The 19,999-nt window shown below is 53.2% G+C and overlaps 3 protein-coding genes across 3 annotated transcripts; 1 reads left to right on the top strand and 2 right to left on the bottom strand.

Moving 5' to 3' along the window:
- Positions 1–7,209: 7,209 nt before the first annotated feature.
- VOLCADRAFT_108254 (uncharacterized protein) lies at positions 7,210–11,731 on the bottom strand (the record flags this gene model as incomplete). The annotated part of the gene is made up of 9 exons (XM_002958638.1): positions 11,656–11,731; positions 11,346–11,583; positions 10,489–10,740; positions 9,751–9,843; positions 9,463–9,604; positions 8,756–8,828; positions 7,947–8,140; positions 7,804–7,877; positions 7,210–7,302 (listed from the first exon to the last, which is right to left on the bottom strand). The coding sequence occupies exons 1-9, from the start codon at positions 11,682–11,684 to the stop codon at positions 7,210–7,212; spliced, it is 1,188 nt and encodes a 395-aa protein (XP_002958684.1). The 5' UTR covers positions 11,685–11,731.
- A 3,648-nt stretch (positions 11,732–15,379) lies between these two features.
- On the bottom strand, positions 15,380–15,709 carry VOLCADRAFT_99983 (uncharacterized protein; the record flags this gene model as incomplete). The annotated part of the gene is made up of 1 exon (XM_002958637.1): positions 15,380–15,709. One exon carries the CDS (start codon positions 15,707–15,709, stop codon positions 15,380–15,382), a length of 330 nt encoding a protein of 109 aa, XP_002958683.1.
- A 513-nt stretch (positions 15,710–16,222) lies between these two features.
- VOLCADRAFT_108253 (uncharacterized protein) lies at positions 16,223–18,011 on the top strand (the record flags this gene model as incomplete). The annotated part of the gene is made up of 4 exons (XM_002958646.1): positions 16,223–16,247; positions 16,848–16,968; positions 17,703–17,849; positions 17,915–18,011. 4 exons carry the CDS (start codon positions 16,223–16,225, stop codon positions 18,009–18,011), a joined length of 390 nt encoding a protein of 129 aa, XP_002958692.1.
- Positions 18,012–19,999: the final 1,988 nt, after the last annotated feature.

The raw sequence follows: 19,999 nt of genomic DNA, 5'->3' as shown, positions 1-19,999 counted from the left end.
CATCGGCAGGAATTTGCGCCGTAGTCTTAGACTTCGGTCGCGGAATAGGAACGTGCTTAGCATCGCTCAAAGAAACAGCCTTAGTCTTAGCTATAGGCTTAGGAACCATTTCCAGAAAGTCGAGTCTAAGACTCAGACAATGGGCGAGTAACTGCTGCGGCGCAATGTGAGGCGAGGACCGAACAAATGATCGTCGATACCAAAATGTAACAGCCGTCTCTTACCTTAGCTGTTTTAGCGGAAGTAGAGGGTCTCGTCCACGATTGGCGACCCAGCGTTAGGCGTGAGAAGAGACAAGGGAAGTCGGGATTCGAAGACATACGTCGAGAACGGTGACAGCAAGGTCTTGAACCCTGAACACTAGTATAGTGATACGTTAAGTGTCTGGCCGAAGCACTTCACCTGGGTGGCTTAAATGCGGCCCACCTGCCGCCATCTCCATTCCTGGAGTCTTGGTGCCGTACGCTAGGTTGTGATAGCGTACCAGAAAGTGAGTTCGTACAGTTAACGAGTATGGTTCGTAAATACGGGACCGTACCGTTACTGTGATTAAGCTTTAATAGCTTAAAGATATTCTAAGGTAAATGTAGCTTGCTACATCTCTCCTGTAGCCAACGACAGTTGTATGAGCGCAAACAACTTTGGCTGCCTCAATTGACCGAGCTCAAAGTCACATCAACGCCTCTCGGGCTAAAGTTGTTTGTGCTCATACGATTTTTGTTGGCTACAGGCGCGATACCTTGTGATAGAGAATGCTATATAGTACCATTAACGAGTTTCAGCCGGGCATATTATGTTTGGTCCGTTAAACACACACGGCCACACGGCCACAGGCCACACGCACACACGGACATGGGCAATCCTACAGGTCGGGGGCCCCCTGGGCGCTTCGCGCTGGGGCCCCGCCCAAAAAGGTGCCGTGTATCTCATAATTGAATTCTGAGATGACAGCGTTTGATAATTTGAACACCCAGCTTGCGTTACCAATTTGCCCGCACGGGCATTCCGACTTGCGGTCTGCCACACTGTCCATGCGGCATGCACACGGGATGGATGCAATTCACTTGGCGCCTGCAGGCGGTGCTGACGATTCCGCTGGTGCAAGCTTAGCTCCCACACCATCAGCACTGCTGCAACAAAGCACATCTCCCACCGCGTTGACACTACCCATCACTTGTCACACGTGCCGCGCTAGCTACCGGCATGTACGGATGCAGGGGGCCCCCGCCCTTTTTCCGGCTTCAAGGAAGCCGACACCCGACTTGTCATCCTCGATTTGGCTATTAGTACCACAACAGTGGCAAAACTGCTGCTCCCTGGGGACATGGTACTTGCCCCTTCGTGCTCTGTTTGCCTCCAAAGCCCAGCAACATAAACGAAACTGAATTACCTTAGGTCGTGCTAAACGAGGAATGAAAACCTTAGCATGTATTGGCCACATGGCGGCTGCGGCTCCCGAAAAGGGCAGCCCCATCCAGTTCTTACTCCGCCATTTGCATTCCCGGTTGCTTCCCATCTGATGTGGTACTCCTTTGGCAAGACAGTCAGATACGCATGGTCCCAGCCGCTCATCAAACACTCCCTTAGTACCGTTATCACCGCTCCTTCGGGGAGAGGTCTACTCGGCTGGCTATGTCTACAGGTCTACTTTACCCCCATGACTTCTTGCGGTATTCCGCTCCAAATATTGCACTCCAAGAAGGAAAACATAACATTGAGGTTCCCCAACCTTCCCATTCCGGGTTGGTCTGTGCATCGGTTAGCTCCTGCCGTAAAACTGCAGGAGCAATGGACCCCGTTTGCTTTTGAAGGCGGTATAAGCGCATATGTTAGATAGCCTAGCCGCCTAGCAGCTGAAGTGGTGTCAAACAGGTATCATGGGGCAAGGGGGCCTCATCAAGACTATTCGCTGTTTAATCCCTGTGCTTCCACCAGCAACTGCTGTGATGGTGATGGAGTCAGCGGTGGCGACATCAAGGGTGGCAGCAGAGCCAGCAGTAGTGGCAGCAGAGACTGCTGTGACAGCGACAGAGCCAGTAGCAGTGATATCTGCTGCCAACGTAACCACCTTGATATCACCGCTACTGGCTCTCTCGTTGTCACAGCAGTCTCCACTACCACTACTGCCGGCTCTGCTGCCACATTACCCACCCTTTTGATGTGGCCACTGCTGACTCCGTCACCATCACAGCAATTGCTGGTGGAATAACAGGGATTAAACAGTGACTGATCTCGATCAGGCCCCCTTGCCCCATGATACATGTTTGACACCCAGTGCAACTGCATTTTCATTGCAATCATGACACACATGGGAAACGAGTATGCCAAGCAATCTGTTGAAACCCTAAACGCAGCACTCTGCAACAGCCCTTTCATTCACTTATCTGCGGTTAGGCCCATTGCCCACGGTTCGACTCACCAGCACCGGAGGCCTGGCGAGCTGTGTTCCGCCCAGCGGCAGCAGTAGCAGCCCGAGGCCTGACCTCCGGTGCCAGGAGGTCCCCGTCGTCAGTGATGATGGGCGCGGGATCCTGCACAGCGGTGGAAGCACGCAGAAGCACGCGGGTTTGAGAACGAAGTTTAGCAAGTGTGATGTTGCCCTGCAGCAAGCTCTTCTACACATCACGAATGAAGGCGCGGACACGTGGCGCAACCTCCCGCTAAATATCACTTAAGCTTAATATCGGCAGCGATACTAAGCCCAGGTACCGGAATATTTATCCTAATCATCTCATCACTGACCCCAGCGGGCAAATCGCGGGTAGCGATGTTGTTCCTTACATCGCCGGCGGTCGTCCTGACGTGGCGCGACCTCGCGGTGTGTTTCTCTGCAGGAATCGGAATAGGAGATGAAGGATTATTCATATCTAGTAGATCAATTGATCAGTGTTGTTATATTTAACCAAAGCACAACTGCAGCGGGATGGTGGCGTCGGAAGACATCGATTGGAAGAGTTTTGTCCGCTTAAGTAGCGGGGATGCAGCCATCCAATGAATCGGACAGCCAGTTCCGAAATGGCGCGGTCCAGTCCCGGAATGGCGTACCGTTGATCCATGCTTCCAATCGATGACGGGGCTGGGACCAGCGTCCCAGTCGTAGCCTGTACTACGACCCCCGCCCATACTTCTGCAAGTATAGACTTCCGCCTGAGGCAGCGTTTACTTGTAGGCATCCATGACAGCTTCCCGTTCGCCGTCTGACCCGGAGGTCGGAGCCATAAGATCTGACGGAAAGGCGGCAAAATAGGCAGATGGAATTCAGTTAGTTCCCGCGAACTTGTCCAGCAACCGCGCCAAGCGAAAAAGGAAAAACTAGACAGAAAATGTATAAGTTTGGAGCCAGATTTAAGAAACAGTATACAACACCCTGCATCGTCCAGGCGTCCATTACCCATCGGGATCCTGTGTTTCTCAATATTGGGCACTATCTTGCTGAATAAAATAGAAAGCAAGGTGCTAATATCGACAGGCACGTAGTGCCGCCCACAGCCGCATGAGCTCCTTCCCTCTACTGCCCCAGGAATAGTAGAGGGCAAAGGAGTCCCCTAGTTGACAGCGGATATCCCGCAGAAGGCAGGAGTGCGGCAGACGCATATGATGCTATCCTGTGCTATTTTACGCGGCAGCTGTATTATTTTCAGCATATGACGAGGCCCAGAGTGACAAGCGATGCTCATCAAGGCTAGCACGGGCAGCTTGCAAGGTCGTTCCTTCCGAGCCGGTGCCTAAACATATTGGCTGAATTGAGCATCATGTAGATCGCATTTTTATAACTGCAAGAGGAAGCGATGCAGCCGAAGCCTTACGAACCCTAAGTCTAGGAGGTGGGCCATAAGGCATAAGGCAGGAAAATGCGACGATACCGTAGCCGCCGAACCGCAGAGCATGAGAACGGGATGTCGTTCACCCGCCTCGCCACCAGCCGGTTACGAGGATGATGCGGCGGGGGAAGGGCAGATGGCGGGCGGAAGGGTGAGGGGGAAACGGTTAGTTCGCTAGGGGAAATGAGACACAGATGCATCACCCACGAAGTACGACAGCCATGTTTGGCTGGCGCCTGGCAGCGCTGACTCTGCTTTGCGGACTTTCCTAGTCAGCAAATGGTTTGCTGCGCTGCGCTGCTGCTGCCAACCAACCGCCAACCAAACACGATTGTCGTGCATCGTGGCTAACACACATCTCCTACATCACGTTATCACATAACATCCCCCCAAGAACAACCCAGCTACTCACGCTGTGCTCGCCAGAGCTTACGATTCCAGCAGCGATGTCCAGCAGCGACACACGAAGTGAGCACGCCAGGATACCCACCCGGTCCTCATCACCATCACGTTACAGACCCGCTGCTCCTGCAGTTCAGGGCGACTGGGATCTTCTCCTTCCCTCTCTCTTTCTCTCCCCCTTCCGATACTCCTTCCCCTCCCCGCCCAGCCCCTAACCACACACCCCATGCTGGCAATTACGTAACAAAGAGTCGCGTCGTACGCCACAGCGCAGCAGCTGTAAACCAACGTACCGTACCTCCCCACCATATTGCATGTACCTGCTCACCATATACACCATCTCATCGTCTTTCCCACAATACTACGGAGTTATCTCCCAGTCCCGGGATTCGCATGCTTCTTGGTTACGGTGTGGCCGGCGGATTGGGCTTTAGGACGTTTCAGCCGCGGGCCCGTGTCTGGTTATCTGCCCACAGTCGCCTCCTGGCAGCAGTCCGCAACGCAAAACACAAACTAGGCTAAAGGGTTATATATGTATATATGACAATAGCGCCACATTTGTAGCCATTTTGTGGCTGCTATTGCTTGAGCTTCTCTTTAAGCCCCACTACGGCTTCATGGGTAGGAGGAGGTTATAATACAGATTCCAAGCCTGCTGCTATCCTGTCTGTCTGTCTGTCTGTCTGCTTGTGCATCCGTCAGCTAGGGTATTTACATTATGTAACCAATACGTTAATAGATCGCCCCTTGATGTCTACCGGTCCTTCCGTCCGTTTGAGCATCTGTCTGTATGTCTGTCTGTCATCGGTGTCATCATATCTCACAATTCATCCATTCTCGAATGCCGCACTGCGCCGCCACAATTCCCCCACCCATCCATCCACCCTTCCATCCATCATCGCTCTCGTTCACCAGTAACACACACACACAAATGACACAGAGACACACATAGCCACGCTACACAAGCCGCTTCACGTCCTTTTTACCACTACGACGCGACAGCACGTTTCACACGTGTCAGGAGGTACATACGTGTAGCAGGATGTGACCGCGTCTGTCAACGGCTTCATACACACACACCCGCTGCACAGCAGCTCCTTTCTGCCCTCTCCCCAACAACCCACATCCCTGTACACACCGCGGTCCCCGTGCGTCCGCCGCACGCACAGCCCAACAACTCGGTGTCCCCTCGGGAAGGCTCAGGACCCGGAAACACCCACTTCCCTGACCACCATGGGGAGTTATGGAATTTGGGATCTGGAAAGCGCCCACGTGCCAGAGGAAAGGACCGGGGTGGTCGGAGGAAAGGTTCTGAAAGGGAAAGCACCTAAAACTAAAACAAATCGAACACCATCGACAAAAAGCATCTTGAGGCCCTCCCGTCGTGTGCAGCACTACAAGACGGGAGGCACCGCGCAGGGAATGGCCAAAAGCAGCGGTGCGCACATGCCGCATGCATTCACATCCTGCACCAAACGGCCGCAGCAAATCATGTGGATACGACCGCACCGGCGGCGCCCTTCCCACAGTCTCCTGTTTACAGGGAGCCACCTTTACCACTTTGTCCCTTTGCCAGCCTTCTTCCTGCACGAGACTGCCCGGCTGTTGGTGGCTTTCCACAGCCTCCAAAGCGGTAGCACCTGTCCCTCCCCGCCCAGGCGCCCACATGCACGCCAAAAGCTAAACGCCCCCGGTCTGCAATCCGCCGTCATCCTCATCACGCAATCAAAAAAGGGACACTCGTCACTGTCAGTGTGAAGCATGTTTCACACCTCCCTGAGATGCCACAGCCCTGCCCGTTGTGCAGTGTTATAATAACAACTGCCTCGCTGGGTAAATGGGGGATGCTGCTGACGCTGTTTTACGGTACGGCAAGACACAACCGTCCAAACTCCCCAAATCATCAAAAGCCTTTACGAACCAGTCGTCCTCCTGCTGCTCTTCCTTCCTGTTCCCGTCCCCCTGTACGCTTCTCTCTCTCTCTCTGTCTCTCTCTCTGTCTCTCTGTGTCTCTTAAGGCCTAGGTCTTATTAGCCTAAAGTCTCTTACGCGTCACAAGCGCATATCGGCGTTAATACCAGCGCAAATAGCGATAGCAATACCAAACCCCTACCAGCGTCTATGGACTCCTCCCAACCCAAAACCCAAATGTCAAATGCTACCTCTGTCCCTATGGTTTCCGTATATATGCCCCTGTGCAGTGTGCGGGCTGTGATACCCCGTCTCGGCCCAAAAACACGTCCCAAAACTTCGTCAAACCCCCCCTAAAACCCTGATCCCAACCAGCTGCGTGTCCAGATAGATCACTAAGGAGGAATCACTCCTCCCAAACCGCCCGTGTGTGGTGGGGCCCGCCAACTTCGTCCATTGGGTGTGTTCTCACATAGATATATAGCCTGCAGCATCCCAGCGACAAAACATCTTCCAAAAAGCGTCGAGGACGGTACGACGGAGCTTAGGACGAGCACCAGGAACCTTTAGGGAAATACAATTGCGTGCGTGAAATGCGCGCAGCCCTTCTTAGGCCCCTCGTGCTATACCTTCTGAAAGGACAAGGCCGCTTGTGCCCTGTCCTTTCAGACATCAAACAGACATACAAACAGACACATGAACAGAACACGCGCGACGTAGAGGCGTATGTTATGTACATCAAAACATAGTTGGAGGCTAAGGAACCTGATAATGATCAGAATGACACGACACCGGATGCCGAGGGGACATGATGATGCTGGGGACCTCGGGGGGCAACTTGTAGGTAGTAGCAAAACCAATAAATTCAAGTGGCAGCAAACACAGACGTCTCTGGTTCGTCCCCAATCCGGACCAGCAAACCAGACGTTTTAATTCTATGTCATCCCAAGTCACGAGAAAACAGCAAAAACGCACACAACGCACACAGATTCACACACACACACACACACAGAGAGCCACGCGCACACAGACACACACACAACGCGCCTCCACCGCCGCCTTGTACAGCAGCCGTTCAGTGATCAAAGGCGCAGCCACCCTCTTTCCGGAGCTTGCGGTCCCTGCGCTGCTGCTCCTCCAATGTCTGCTTCCAGTCCTGAGATTGAACCTGTTGATAGTTTGCAATCACACAAAATCACAGACATAAAAAACTTCAAACGAACAAGACAAGAAAAGAGGGCATCATGAAATACCGGCCGTCAAAGAGGATGAAGGTACGGCATCGACGACCAGCAGCTGCGTTCGACAAGGCCAAGCCGGAGTATCACCGGGGGAAGATGTACGACAGGGACAGATGTACGACAGGGACGGGCACGGAACGGAATGTCACTAGGACAGGAAAGGTTGTCCACGACGTCGCCCCCGAGTAGGCGCCTAGTGCGAGGTACCCTATAGCTTGAACACCGCTTTTTGAAATGATACGTACGTGTCAGTCATTTCAGCTACTCCCTCCCCCCACACACATCCTAAATGGCAAATGAGTCACATCCTACTCACATCCTAGTCACACTAATGCAATCCCCACGCTCTCCCCTCCCCAACTCCCCAACAACCTGGCTTTAACCCCCCTTCCCCTCTCCCTCCCTCCCCCTTTCTCCCTTTTTCCTACCTGATCTCCCGCCTTCAGGTACACCACATCCTCACGGTGTCGGCAGTCGCTGGGTAGCGGGTTATCCAGGGGGGCTGCGGGCGTCAGAGGGGAGGTGCGGATGTCCCACAGCCGCCGAGTGGACGAGGCGGCGGCTGCGCCACCGGCCGCCGGCGACAAACCCTTGTCCCACTCCAGGTAGTGCAGCCAAGACCCGTGACACGTGTCCAACACCGTGTCGCCCTGCATGAGCCGCCCAAACACTTGGTCCGGCTTGTGTGGCGGTCCCTTCTTGGCACGAAACCAGCCCGAAAGGAAGCCGGCGCTGGGTGCTGGAGGGTCCACGTCAATTACGGCCCTGAGCGGGTTGGACGAAGCGATTGGAAACGGACAGAGGGGCGGGGGGGGGGGTATCAGGGAATAGCGATGTGAGGGAGAGGGGACATGACCGTGGTGATGACCGTGCTGATCTTTCGAGAAGGGAGATAACGGAGCAGTTGGGAAAGCAGGACGGGAGCCGTGAAGGTAACCAGCAAGGAGGGGAGGGGAGGGGTAAGACGACATATATACATACATACATACATACATACATACTCAGGTTAGGCACTACTGGTAAGGCACATACTAATGCCCCCGGAGGTTCCGGGATCGAGACCTGTCAGGGTCGGAAATCCTTCCAATGATTGAAGGTAATAGTGCCCCTAGTCGATGGACGGTGGTGACCTGGGATAAAGTTAACCTGCGAGCCGACCAGGAATGGAGTTGGGCCGCCGTCGACCCGGCAGATTCCGTTGAATGCTGGTGGTGGGTGCGGAACCTGAGCGATCCACTGAGAAGTTGACTAGGGTGACTGGATGAGGGTGCCCCGAAATACCGGGGAAGGCAGGGTTTCGCAGGGTAGCTGCTACGGGTGAAGATATGCCCCCCGTGTCCCACACATGCATACATACATATATACCAACACACGACTTACTGCAGGCCATTTTTCTTGTCCTTGAACACCATCTGGCCGCTATACTTGAGAACGCGCACGCCCCACAACACACCTGCAAGCGCGGGCGGCGCATGGCGGTGCTGCTGGTGGTAGTGCTGCTAACAACCACACATTGCTCCTCAAATAGGCAACAAATTCACGCCGCATCCATTAGGCACTAGGCAACATACTATTAGTAAACTTAATAATGAGATCTAATTTCGCAGATGAATCTGGTGGGGGAATAATATGATGCATAGAGAGTCATAGAAGACAACAAACTGCCACCGATTCACACGCAGCAGGGGGGTGTAGAGGTAGGTGTGTGGGGGGGGGGTGGGCGTGCGTGCGTGCGTGTGTGTGTGTGTGTGTGTGTGTGTGCGTGCGTGCGTGCGTGCGTGTGTGTCGAAAATGGCTCCCAGGAGGGCTTCAGGGTGATGGAGGGTCGCCCATGCGGTGTTGCCAAGACGATGTTACTTAAGAGGCACGGCAGTTGGGGCTCACTGCAGCTACTGCCACTGCAGCTACTGCCACTGCAGCTACTGCCACTGCAGCTACTGCCACTGCAGCTACTGCCACTGCAGCTACTGCCACTGCAGCTACTGCCATGGCAACTATCGCAGGGTGCCCATCGCGCCGTCGTCGTCGAGGTCATCAATCCCCCTTTTTCTCCCCTTTTCCCTCCTCCCCTTGTTTTCCCCCCTCACCCTTGACTTGCAACCCCGGCAACTCGTACTCCACGACGGCGTCGTCGCTGGCGAAGCGCACGCAATTGATGCCCGTCTGACGTCCCTTGACGTTGTTGCCCTTGATGCCGGCGACCCAGTTCCCGTTGCCGTGAAACACAAACTACAACAGGAGGGCCGACAGGAAGGGGGAACATAATGCGTGTGTACATACATACATACATACATACATACACACACATACATACATACATACATACATACACACATACACACATACATACATACAGTGGGGAAGCCCTCACTCACCTTTCCGCTTGGCTCGTAGACCTCCCAGCTGCTAATGGGCGGGTGGTGACTAATCTGCTCGCAGTACACCTCGATGCCATTTGGGTACACCGCCTGAAGCAATGAAAAACGCGTGATTTGGGTTTTGGGTCTTTGGGTTGTTGTTGGGGAGTTTTGCATTCACAGGGAAAAATATGCGGGAGTGAAGCAGTCAGGGAGGAGGGGCAAAACAGTCTCATCAGCAGCCTCCTCAACAGCAACAGCTCCCAGGAACGTGAAACATGGGGGAAATATAGTAAGATGCGGCAAGAAGAAGAAGAAGAAGAAGAAGCCAAGGTGGCCAACTTAAGGTAAGTTGACAAAAGGTCCCCAACACCTTCCAGGTAATCAACTGGATATTCTGCACTTCTTTCCTGTTAACCGAAAACCAAACCCGAATTCTCCTCCTCTCCTTCGTGCTCCTAGCCACTTCGATTACCCGATCCTCACTGCAGCTTCCTCTTCCCTTCCCCTTCTCTAAATTCTCTTCTCCCCCCTTCCCCACTTCCCATCGATACCACCGACACCGCCACACTGTCATGCCTACCCCTACGGCCCCCGCTCTCTCACTCGGCATACCCTCCCCTCCCCGGTCCCTCCCTGCCGTAACCCAATTACCGCTATGACCAAAATCTGAACCACTCACAATTACCAACTTCCTAAATTCCTCAACCCAAATGTCCCACTCCCTCCCCCCCTTCCCCTCCTTCAATCGCCAACCTGGTACGTCTCCCCCAAAATGGGATTGAAGGGCTTGTGAAATGAGACTTGGCGGCAAAGACCGGAAATCGCAAAGGCCACAATGAACCGTAACCGGTCCGCTGGGTCCGTGCAGCGCGCGGCGGCCACCAGCAGCGAGTTGTATTCCCAGTTGGTGGTTAGGCGCTCCAAAAATGATCGAGGCTCAAAAAGACAGACCGGCAAGGAAATCTTGGTCAAATTAATACCCTCCTTGAAAATGTGGCTGCCCATCTGGTGAAAAATTCGGCAGGCATACGGCAAGTGGGCAGTGGGGTAGTGTCGGTGGAGGGAAAAGGGGGGATTAGGGTTGGTAGGAAGGAGTGGGGGAGGAGGACGTGTCGATGTGGTGTGGGGAGATGTGACATGAAACGCGATTGGGTGTCAGACTTAAGGGACGGAGGAACGGGATGAGCGTATGGCGCATGGTTAAGAAAGCGGGAAGATTAATTGTTGTGGAGGGTAAGGGTTGTTACCGGGATCGCATTCGTGTTGTGGGGGGAGTGGGAGGGAGAAGTGAGACAAGGGGTTGGGTTTGGTGGGAGTGACAAGGGGCGGTCAATGTGAATGCACGTTGGGCCGTCCAAAAACAGTGTTCCAATTTGCTATTACATGTATCGACGTTACAAGTGTCAGACCTCTTCGGCGCCACGTATGGGCAGCCAGTCGGAAAGATGGTCAGGCCAAGAACGGGGCGACGGAGGCGGCAGCGCAAAATGGCTCCGATTTAAGTAGCCATAGGCACTTCCTATATAAGTCGATAGCATGGGATGGCGACGAAGCCGCCAGGTTGTTGATGGACTTTTGCAAACATTCAATGCCCTTACAAGGCAGCTTACCCTCTTTAACCAGTTCCATAGTTGCGCCTGCTCCAGAAAGATAGAATCATGCAGAGAAACGCAAGGAGTAAGATGGGCGTATCGACGCAGGGTTTCGTTGTTGGAAAGGAACCGCCGAGCCCATACTCGCCCTTTGCTCCTTGAGCTGCTGTTGATGTTCCGGTGAATCGAACCGATACCCGCCCTGACCATGTACATCCGGCTCAGGGTCTTTATCCTGTAGCTCGTGAACATCCTCCTGCAGGAAGGCAGGACTGCGCCTGTGGCTACTCTGGCACAAGCATAAAGCTTGTTCCTTGCTACCGCTCACCAGATTTTCCATCGCTTCGCTGAACTCATCGGCAACTTGCGCCATGATACGGTGTCAACCAGCAGCTCTACCTCTTCGGCAAAAAAACTCTTGAAATGTCAAATCTTTTGTCAGGATAATTCTGAGATCTTACAGAAGGTAATGTTCACGTACTGAAAGAGAGATAGGAATGGCTGGATGTCCGACTAACTAGCCCTCAACAAGAAGGTGCAGGACGAAGCCGTAAATGAATTCCATTAGCATTGCAGGTTAGCATCTTATAGCAGCAGGGCCACTAGGGTAATATTCGCGTTGTTTAAACCTTACGTAGCGCAACAGCGTTTATACGTACAAAGTAGTTTGCGGTGGCCGACAGGCCCTCAACAAAATTGGGGGAATATTGCTTTGCAAACAACTGCTTGACAAATTATGACCCTGTCGAGCATTTGGAAGGCAGGTCTCACCATACAATGTACGGCAGTTCGTTGCAGATTCTCTTCCGCATGTCCGCCCGAAAACGAGGCTCCCAACATGCGATTACGAGGCCCTTACTCCTGTGTCATATGCCCCTCCGTGTAATGAGTGATACATTGCTAGGCTCGTTTGTGCACGAGCGCATCCGGCAGCGTCGCATGGGGGTGGTCCTAAGCTGAAGCTCAACAACGCACTAGTGCCTACACGCAGTCAATCACCGCCGCTTGAGAAGACGCCAATCTTCGTGGCATTATAAGGCTGCGGTTCGGCCCGTTTATCAAAAGACCTGCCCTCGTCGAACATCACAGCAGGTATAGGTTTGTCGATAGGCCCAATTAAGCTCTTCCTCCATGCAAAGCATAGCCGTGGCAACCATCAAGCTACCCTTGTGTGACCGTGGACTGCGATTACTTTTACATCGCTTAGCATGCCCTCCATCGCCCATGCCCTGGCTGACCAGCGTCGCAATACTTACGCACCCTGTGTGGATCTGTACACGCATTATGTTGGGCACAAGTTCAAGTTCAGTTTGCGTCAAAAGTCGTCATCACAATTGCCCGTCGTGCCGCACCCTGCACGTACGGCTACCTGGGGTTTTCAGGAGCCGCCCGTTGCATCAGGGGGACGTCAAAGGGTTACCCATGCAGTGGAGCACCTGAACGGAAGTGCCACACGACTTGCAACTAGATGTAGTAGGTTGGGGTGGTGTTTGGTGCTGGGTCGGGACATGTACATGTAACTATGGTTTGCAGCTGAAGGCAAGTAGGTTGGGGTGCCGCTACCTATCCTGCCCAACAAAGACCTTCATGAAGACACAGGTTCCCATGTAGATACGACCACTGTTCGAACTCCGGGCTCCGCCCAATTACAGATTTCCCTTTTGACCGGTACACAAACCCGCGCTGAACCCATATATAGAGGACTCAAAATGCAGTGCATCAAGGGAGAGGTGAAACCCGTTTCACGGACCCTGCTGCGGTCCGTCCAGTCTGGAATCCGTCTGGGTCAGTAATCCTAGTTAGTTACTATTAGGTGAGGCTGGTTTTGCAAACTCAAGACGCCGGATGAACCGCACAACAATGGTGCAACACTAAAGCATTTGTTCAGGGTACAATCTGGTTTGATGGCAGCTGAACCCACGCCTAATATCTGAGGAGTTTCGAGAATGCGAATAATGAAACAAGTCATGTCCTCTTTAGCCGGTGCAGCTATTATTCGGCTCGTTTTAAGGCGGTTTGCAGGTACGGGGAACGCACCCACGACCATGTAACACATAAAGTAATACGTGTGGACGAGTCTGGTAGGGGAGTCAGACACGGCCCGACAGCAGACAGCAGGCAGGACCATATGTTTGTTCCTTATGGAAAGAGCTACATAGGGCCCTCTTTGCAAGAACGCATCTACTAAAGATAAATAGCACTTGCCCGCTTAAAGACTTGCAGAACACAATTTACGCAGGCTTGGTGGATTGAGACCACCCGCAGCTCTGTTGACATAACACGGTCATTTGGGTGGGAGTCTAGTTTGTATGTTAGTCTCTAGTGCAGTGCACGGCCCGCTGGCTCTACTCTTCGTGAGACTGGAGCCCACTGTAACAACCACAACAACAATGGCCAAGTACAGAGCTAGCTTCATCACCTACCTACCTGATGGGGGACACTACTCCTCCGTTTTCTATGTTTTTTGGGGCACGACGTATGGAAAGAGGCCCCGCAAGGGCTACACGAGGTAGACGAACGAGTGGAGTGGCTGATGAACAGGCCAATGCCAGAAGGTGTGGTTTTGGAGTTCAAGGACCAATTAGTGGGTGGTTGGAAGCATACGCGTTTAGATGTCCAGCCTAACGTGTACCCGTCAGACGGCAAGCAACCAGGACTACACATGGCGAAGTATTGGATGGGTCTGGCGGCCGAGCAAGCGGGCAAGGAGGTGCTTCCGCATATCACAATGTTTATCCCGCGTTCAGCGAACCGCAAGCTTATGCAGTTTAGGCTTTGCTGTTGGGCATTGGCGGCTAACAGAGCGCGTAAGGGACGGCGTTATATACCTAGGGAGGAGCGAGTATGCCCTTGCTGCGGCACTGATAGCCATATCGAGGATGAGATTTTGCTGGACTGTCCGGTGAACGACAAAATCAGATCTGATATGGGTTTCCCACGCTTCGAGCATATGAAGGACGCTATGAAGTGGGAACCTGAACGCCTGGCAAGGATGCTGGAACGTATATGGTCCCACCGCAACTCTATCGTTCCCTTTGGTCGTTAGTATCCTTCATCACTTGTTTCGTTGGAAGTGCGAGGTAGGATGGTGCTTATAGGCGATCTGGCAGCCCTTGAGCCCTCGGCTCGTATTAGGGTAGTTTGCAGGTACGGGGAACGCACCCACGACCATGTAACAACAACAACAACCTACCTGAGCTGTGTGTATGGGCAAGAGAGGATAGGGCTTCCCACGAGTGGAATCAAAATGTGGGAGATACATGTGTCATGGGCTTTTGTGTCCATGGGAGGGACCACAGCATATATATGGAGGCAGTGAAGTATGCAACATGGGAGAGGGCCAAAAGCCTGAATGCAAGAGGAAGGCCGGTGAGACAAGAAGTCATCTGACAGCATCAAGTTGCACCAGAACTGCCTGCATAGCCTACGCTGCATAGGCAGTCAACCCTAAATGGCTGACAGTGCAAAAAGCTCGTGTCTTATGCTGAGATGTGGGGGTTAGTCTGCTGTACGTACATGTTTTGTCAATGCTACAGTCGTATGACACAACATAAGTGTTGATGTACATGGTGAAGATCCACGGGATCCCCAATGGGGAGGCCCCGAAGCACTTTACGCTGCACAGCTTGCGCTCAGGAGGTAGGTCGGCAGTGGTGGTGCAGGAGGTGAGCAAGCGCTTGTTTCAGGCTGCCCATGGGAGATGGCGGATAGGGATAGGCTGCTCAGGGACTACGGACGGTGGGCATCATCAAGCAAGCTGCTGCTGCTGCTGCTACTGCTGCTGCTACTGCTGCTGCAGGTGTTAACATGCAGGGACCTGCTGATTGTAGCCGCCAATCCATAAAGCTTCCCCTCCACTCCCTTACGTCTTTTATCATCAACTTCCAGAGTGGATCGAGTGCAGGGCCATCTGTGGAATGGGAAGGCATCTTCATGAGGCAGGAGTTCAGCTCCTTGAGTTAGCGCCTGCACACCATACTGACCCTCCTTAAACCTGCTCCAAGCGTGCGTGCTGCGGCCGGGGCGGCGGCGGCCATGCCCCTTGCACCTTACTAGTACCACCGCTTGAAAGGCTTTAAAGGCTTGTCTCGCTGTCCTGTGTGGGCCGCGGCGCGCACGCTAGGAGCAGGTTTAAGACGGGTCAGTATGCTGCACAGGCTGTCGGCAAAGTCCACCACTGCTAAGGAGCTGACCTCCTTGAAAAATGCCTTCCGCTTGGACGATGATGTCCGGCTACGTAGGATAGTGCGGAATGTAAGCACGCCAGGCTGCAGCTTGACATTCTCAAAGCCGAAAAGCTCACGAGGGTACTCCTTGTACATGTCCACGACGCGGTCAGCACAACTTCTTGCTCGGTTACGGATCGCCACGCACCTATACATTTGCACAGTATATGTCACAAACGATGCTTTAGAGCTACCAAATGTCCTCTATGGGACTTACTCTGGCGGGCCCATCGGCGTTTTCAGGCATTCCCTACATCTCCTGAGACTTCACTTGCGCATGATTGCAATATAGTTTGAAACTAGCATGGCGTTATCAGACGTGACGAATAATTTTGAAAAGGCAGTCAAGGATCGATCTCCTGTACGCAATTCCCGTTGTAAGTAAAATACGGTAGTGCTAAGCCTTAGCCGCTGCTTAGTGATTGATAAGTTCTTTCAAATTATTGCATAAAATTACAAGTAACCATTGCAATTTCCAATATGATAGCGGTTCGGTTTGCGTACGGAGATAGTTTTGAGTAGATGCAGCCTAGCTGCCGTTGGTTAGCCCCGCCGGCCGGACCGGGTACGACAGCCTTTGCGACCGGCCACTGGACCGGAACCGGACCCGCAGAATTTGGACCGAAAAGGTGCTGCTCGACGCTCCCAATCATGTCCTAGTGATAAAGTATGACCATAGCCAGCGTTTTGAGCGGTCAGGCCGACGCGCGCGACCGGTCTTCGCGAATGTTTGGGTTGCTTTGAGACACATGGAGACACACACACATGTACGCGCACATGAAAAATGAAATAAGAAAAGTATTATTTTCTGTTTCCTTTAAATTGAAGTTGGAAGTGGAACACCCTCACAGTCCGTAACACCTAAGACCTCAAGTAACAGTGAAGTTCGATGAAATTTTGGTAATGATAACACCTAAGACCTGAAAGCATGATGAAAACGATGGAGTTCTGCCTGCGGGGCATGCCGGTCTGATGCGGGTGGCTTCAGCGCCGACGCCGACAGGGCATGGAAGTCTGTTGAGGGCAGCTGCAGCGCCGACGGTGTGGGCTACTCGCGAACGGGTCTAGCGTGCGACGGTGGAAGCTAGTGCTGAGGAATCAGGACCTTTTGCATACTTGTCGACGTTGGGGTTGCAGTAGTCGGGCAGAATGATGTGTTTAGGCTTTTGGATACGACACCAAGTCTGTCGGCTGACAGGTTGTTCGACGAACTTGATCCGTGTACCCTGCGCTGGTCCGCACATCCACCACGGAACCCGCACCCAGCACGTTACCCCGGATTTCTCCCACCCAGCTGTCAGCCCCACGTTACCTAACCTCCCGACCGCACCAAGCCTGATTGCGGACACATTGTGCAACAGAAAGGCAAGGGTATGGCCTAAGGTACCGAAGCTGTCCTGGGAATTTGCTGACAGGTTGGGATGTGGTTGATTACAAGCAACGGTTACATCACAGAAAGGCAAGGGTCTGGCCTCAGGTATCGAAGCTGTCCTTAGCCGCCTTAAGCGCGGCAGCTTCTCACTGTATGCACTTTTCTCCGCCAGGGGCAACTCCGACCACAGCTTGCCCAGCAGGCCGGAGACGCCTGCTGATGGCACCCCGTACTTCACATGAATGGTGGTGCCCTGAGAAGTTGCCAACTCATGCTGCTCCTTGCAGAACAGCATGTAAGCATTTAGAACCTGCGCACCCTTGCCGCAATTGGATCTAGAAGCACCACCATTGGTACACTGCTTCTTGTGTCGCCCAGCCTCCCCAGCCCCGCCACCCGTTCCACCTAGTCTGCACCGCTGCTGCCGCCTCCCCAGCCCCGCCACCCGTTCCACCTAGTCTGCACTGCTGCTGCCGCCTCCCCAGCCCCGCCACCCGTTCCACCTAGTCTGCACCGCTGCTGCCGCCTCCCCAGCCCCGCCACCCGTTCCACCTAGTCTGCACCGCTGCTGCCGCCTCCCCAGCCCCGCCACCCGTTCCACCTAGTCTGCACCGCTGCTGCCGCCTCCCCAGCCCCGCCACCCGTTCCACCTAGTCTGCACCGCCGCTGCCGCCTCCCCAGCCCCGCTGCGTGTTCCACCACTCTGCACCGCCGCTGCCGCCTCCCCAGCCCCGCTGCGTGTTCCACCACTCTGCACCGCCGCTGCCGCCTCCCCAGCCCCGCTAGCCAGAACTCTTCGGAGAGTCACCTTTTGCGCTGCCTTTACAGGACATTTGTACATCTCAGGGTGCACAGGGGTGACAATAGCCTCCAGCTCAAGGAAGTAACGCCATCCACCATGAAACCAAGGCACAGTAGGCTGAAGTAAGCTTACCGAGGCGGCTCCTCTACTGCATGCTCCACTGCATCCTCGACCTCCTGCCCCGCAGCCGCGACCCATACGAGATTGCCGCCATGGCGCGCATTGTCATACATCTGCTCCATTGCGCGCAGCTATATGATATCTACGTTAGGCATATGAGCTAAATCAAAGCCTGATAATTTTAAAGCTGGGAAACAGGCTTGATGGAAGGCTAGATGGAACGGTTGAGCGAACGGGAGGCTTAATGGAGCTCGTCGTCCACAAAATCAAAATGTCCGACAGAAAACAAAAAAATTGGATTGATTAAAATAATGGGAATTTTATTTGGTGCCAAGTGAATGAGGCGCTTGCACAGTCGGACTGGAAGCTGGTTATTTTGGTCCGGCAGCCGGTCCGGCGATGACCGGAGCCGGTCCGGAATCCCCGTTTATTCATCGGTTAGCAAGGGTCGGCAAATCGGTTTCTACGGCTGCGGGAGGGCATATTTTCAATCAGTAAACCTAAAAACAATTCAAGCTCAAACACAGAGTTCAAGTCCAGCGTGCGGCCCTACGGGCCGCATTAGAGGCTGCAAATCACGCCTTTCGGGCAAATTTTGGTGGAGCCGTGGTCTGCGATTCTCAGTGAAGTTGCCATCCCCGTCGCCTTGGTATTTCGCACGCGGAGGAGGAGCCATAGCTCTAATCAACGAATGATTTTACGCGCGCAAGGCATATCATCGATTGGAGGCTGCAATGAGCGAGGCCGCAAAAGTCGAATAAAGGTTCAAGAAATATTACTAGAGCGAGATAACTTGGTACTCCTCTCTCATGGTCGTTTGCGTGAAAGATTGGGTTAAGGCTTGATGCAATAATGACTGTCTATCTGCCGTCTGTGCCTGGACGTGCTTGCATCCTCTTAAGCTTCATGGCGATGGTGATGGCAATGGCAGCGCGCGTAGTGAAGCGCTCTGGAAGTTCTCCGGACTTGTTCTCCGCGGGAGGCCTCTCGATAATCCCGATGAGTCACCGGCTGGCAGCTTGAAAACAGGAGCTCGAAGAGCGGCGGGCAGGTTGGCGGCAGCAGGTAGCGGCCCTGTAACTGGGCGCGGCTTTGCCATTTGTGCACTTACGGTGCCGCCACCATCATCGTGTATTGCAGATACACATTTTGTTTTGATCTGTAGTCATGTTCTACTCGTCCATAGGGCAGTTGTCACTGGCCTTCGTTTAAATTCAGGGGAGGAAGTGGTTAAGGTGTGCAGATGACTAGATAGCAAGGAAAAGGGGAACGTCGTTCGTCAAGGATGGCGTTACTCGTCGTTTTGTGTCGGGTAGTGGGAAGTCGAAAACAATTACCGGCGGTACCGGTATACACGTTCATACCGGTATACCGCGCTAAGTATCTTAAATATTCTGTCGACAGCAAGATACAGGGTATGAATAAGATTGGCCAGCAATTAAGCCGAATATGCAGGAAAAGTTCGTTCATGCACAATCGTTAATGCCCCACAATCAACCACCAACGATATCTTTATACATCAGGTAATAAGAAGCACATCTGTGAAGCGTTGATGTCCTGAGGCAACGTGGGCATTTGGAGAGCGAATGAGGTTACGAAACAAGATAATGCGATCAGGACGATGAATCAAACAAGATGCAGCTGATAAGCCATTAGCTTTTTATAAAGTAATAAATGTGAGGAGGAGTCAGGGGCTAGCTAGGGTAGGACACAAGGTCGGGGAGAGCAATTCTTTGGGCTGCCCCGGTCGCACAATTCCTGTGCTTCCCTGATTCGCCACCCCGAACAGGCCAATCCTGAATGTCGGAATGTCCCTGCCAGGCCTCACGGGCATTCCCACTACTTGGTCTTGGTTACGTGCAGTGCAGCTTCCCGAGTTGTCTGACTACAAAGACCTTGACAATTTAAATGTTTCAATTGCTGAGAATCCCCATAGGTGAAGAGCTCTTGGCCTAAGCGACAGGATTAGAGCGATATGCTTTGTAAAAGGCCCGATACCCTGGCGGGCGGGCTGGCTGACCAGGAAGCTTCCTTTTGGACGAAACTACGTCATGCGAATGTGTACATCATGAAGCCAACATGTGACTGATGCTAAATTTCTATCGAACCAGAAGCTTACTGGCGCGCGTTTCTATCCAGCTGTCAACTAAGC

Source organism: Volvox carteri (genome assembly GCF_000143455.1).
Source record: "Volvox carteri f. nagariensis unplaced genomic scaffold VOLCAscaffold_101, whole genome shotgun sequence".
NCBI lineage: Eukaryota > Viridiplantae > Chlorophyta > Chlorophyceae > Chlamydomonadales > Volvocaceae > Volvox > Volvox carteri.
Note: the sequence above shows the minus strand (reverse complement) of the source record. Positions and strands in the feature narration are given on the sequence as shown.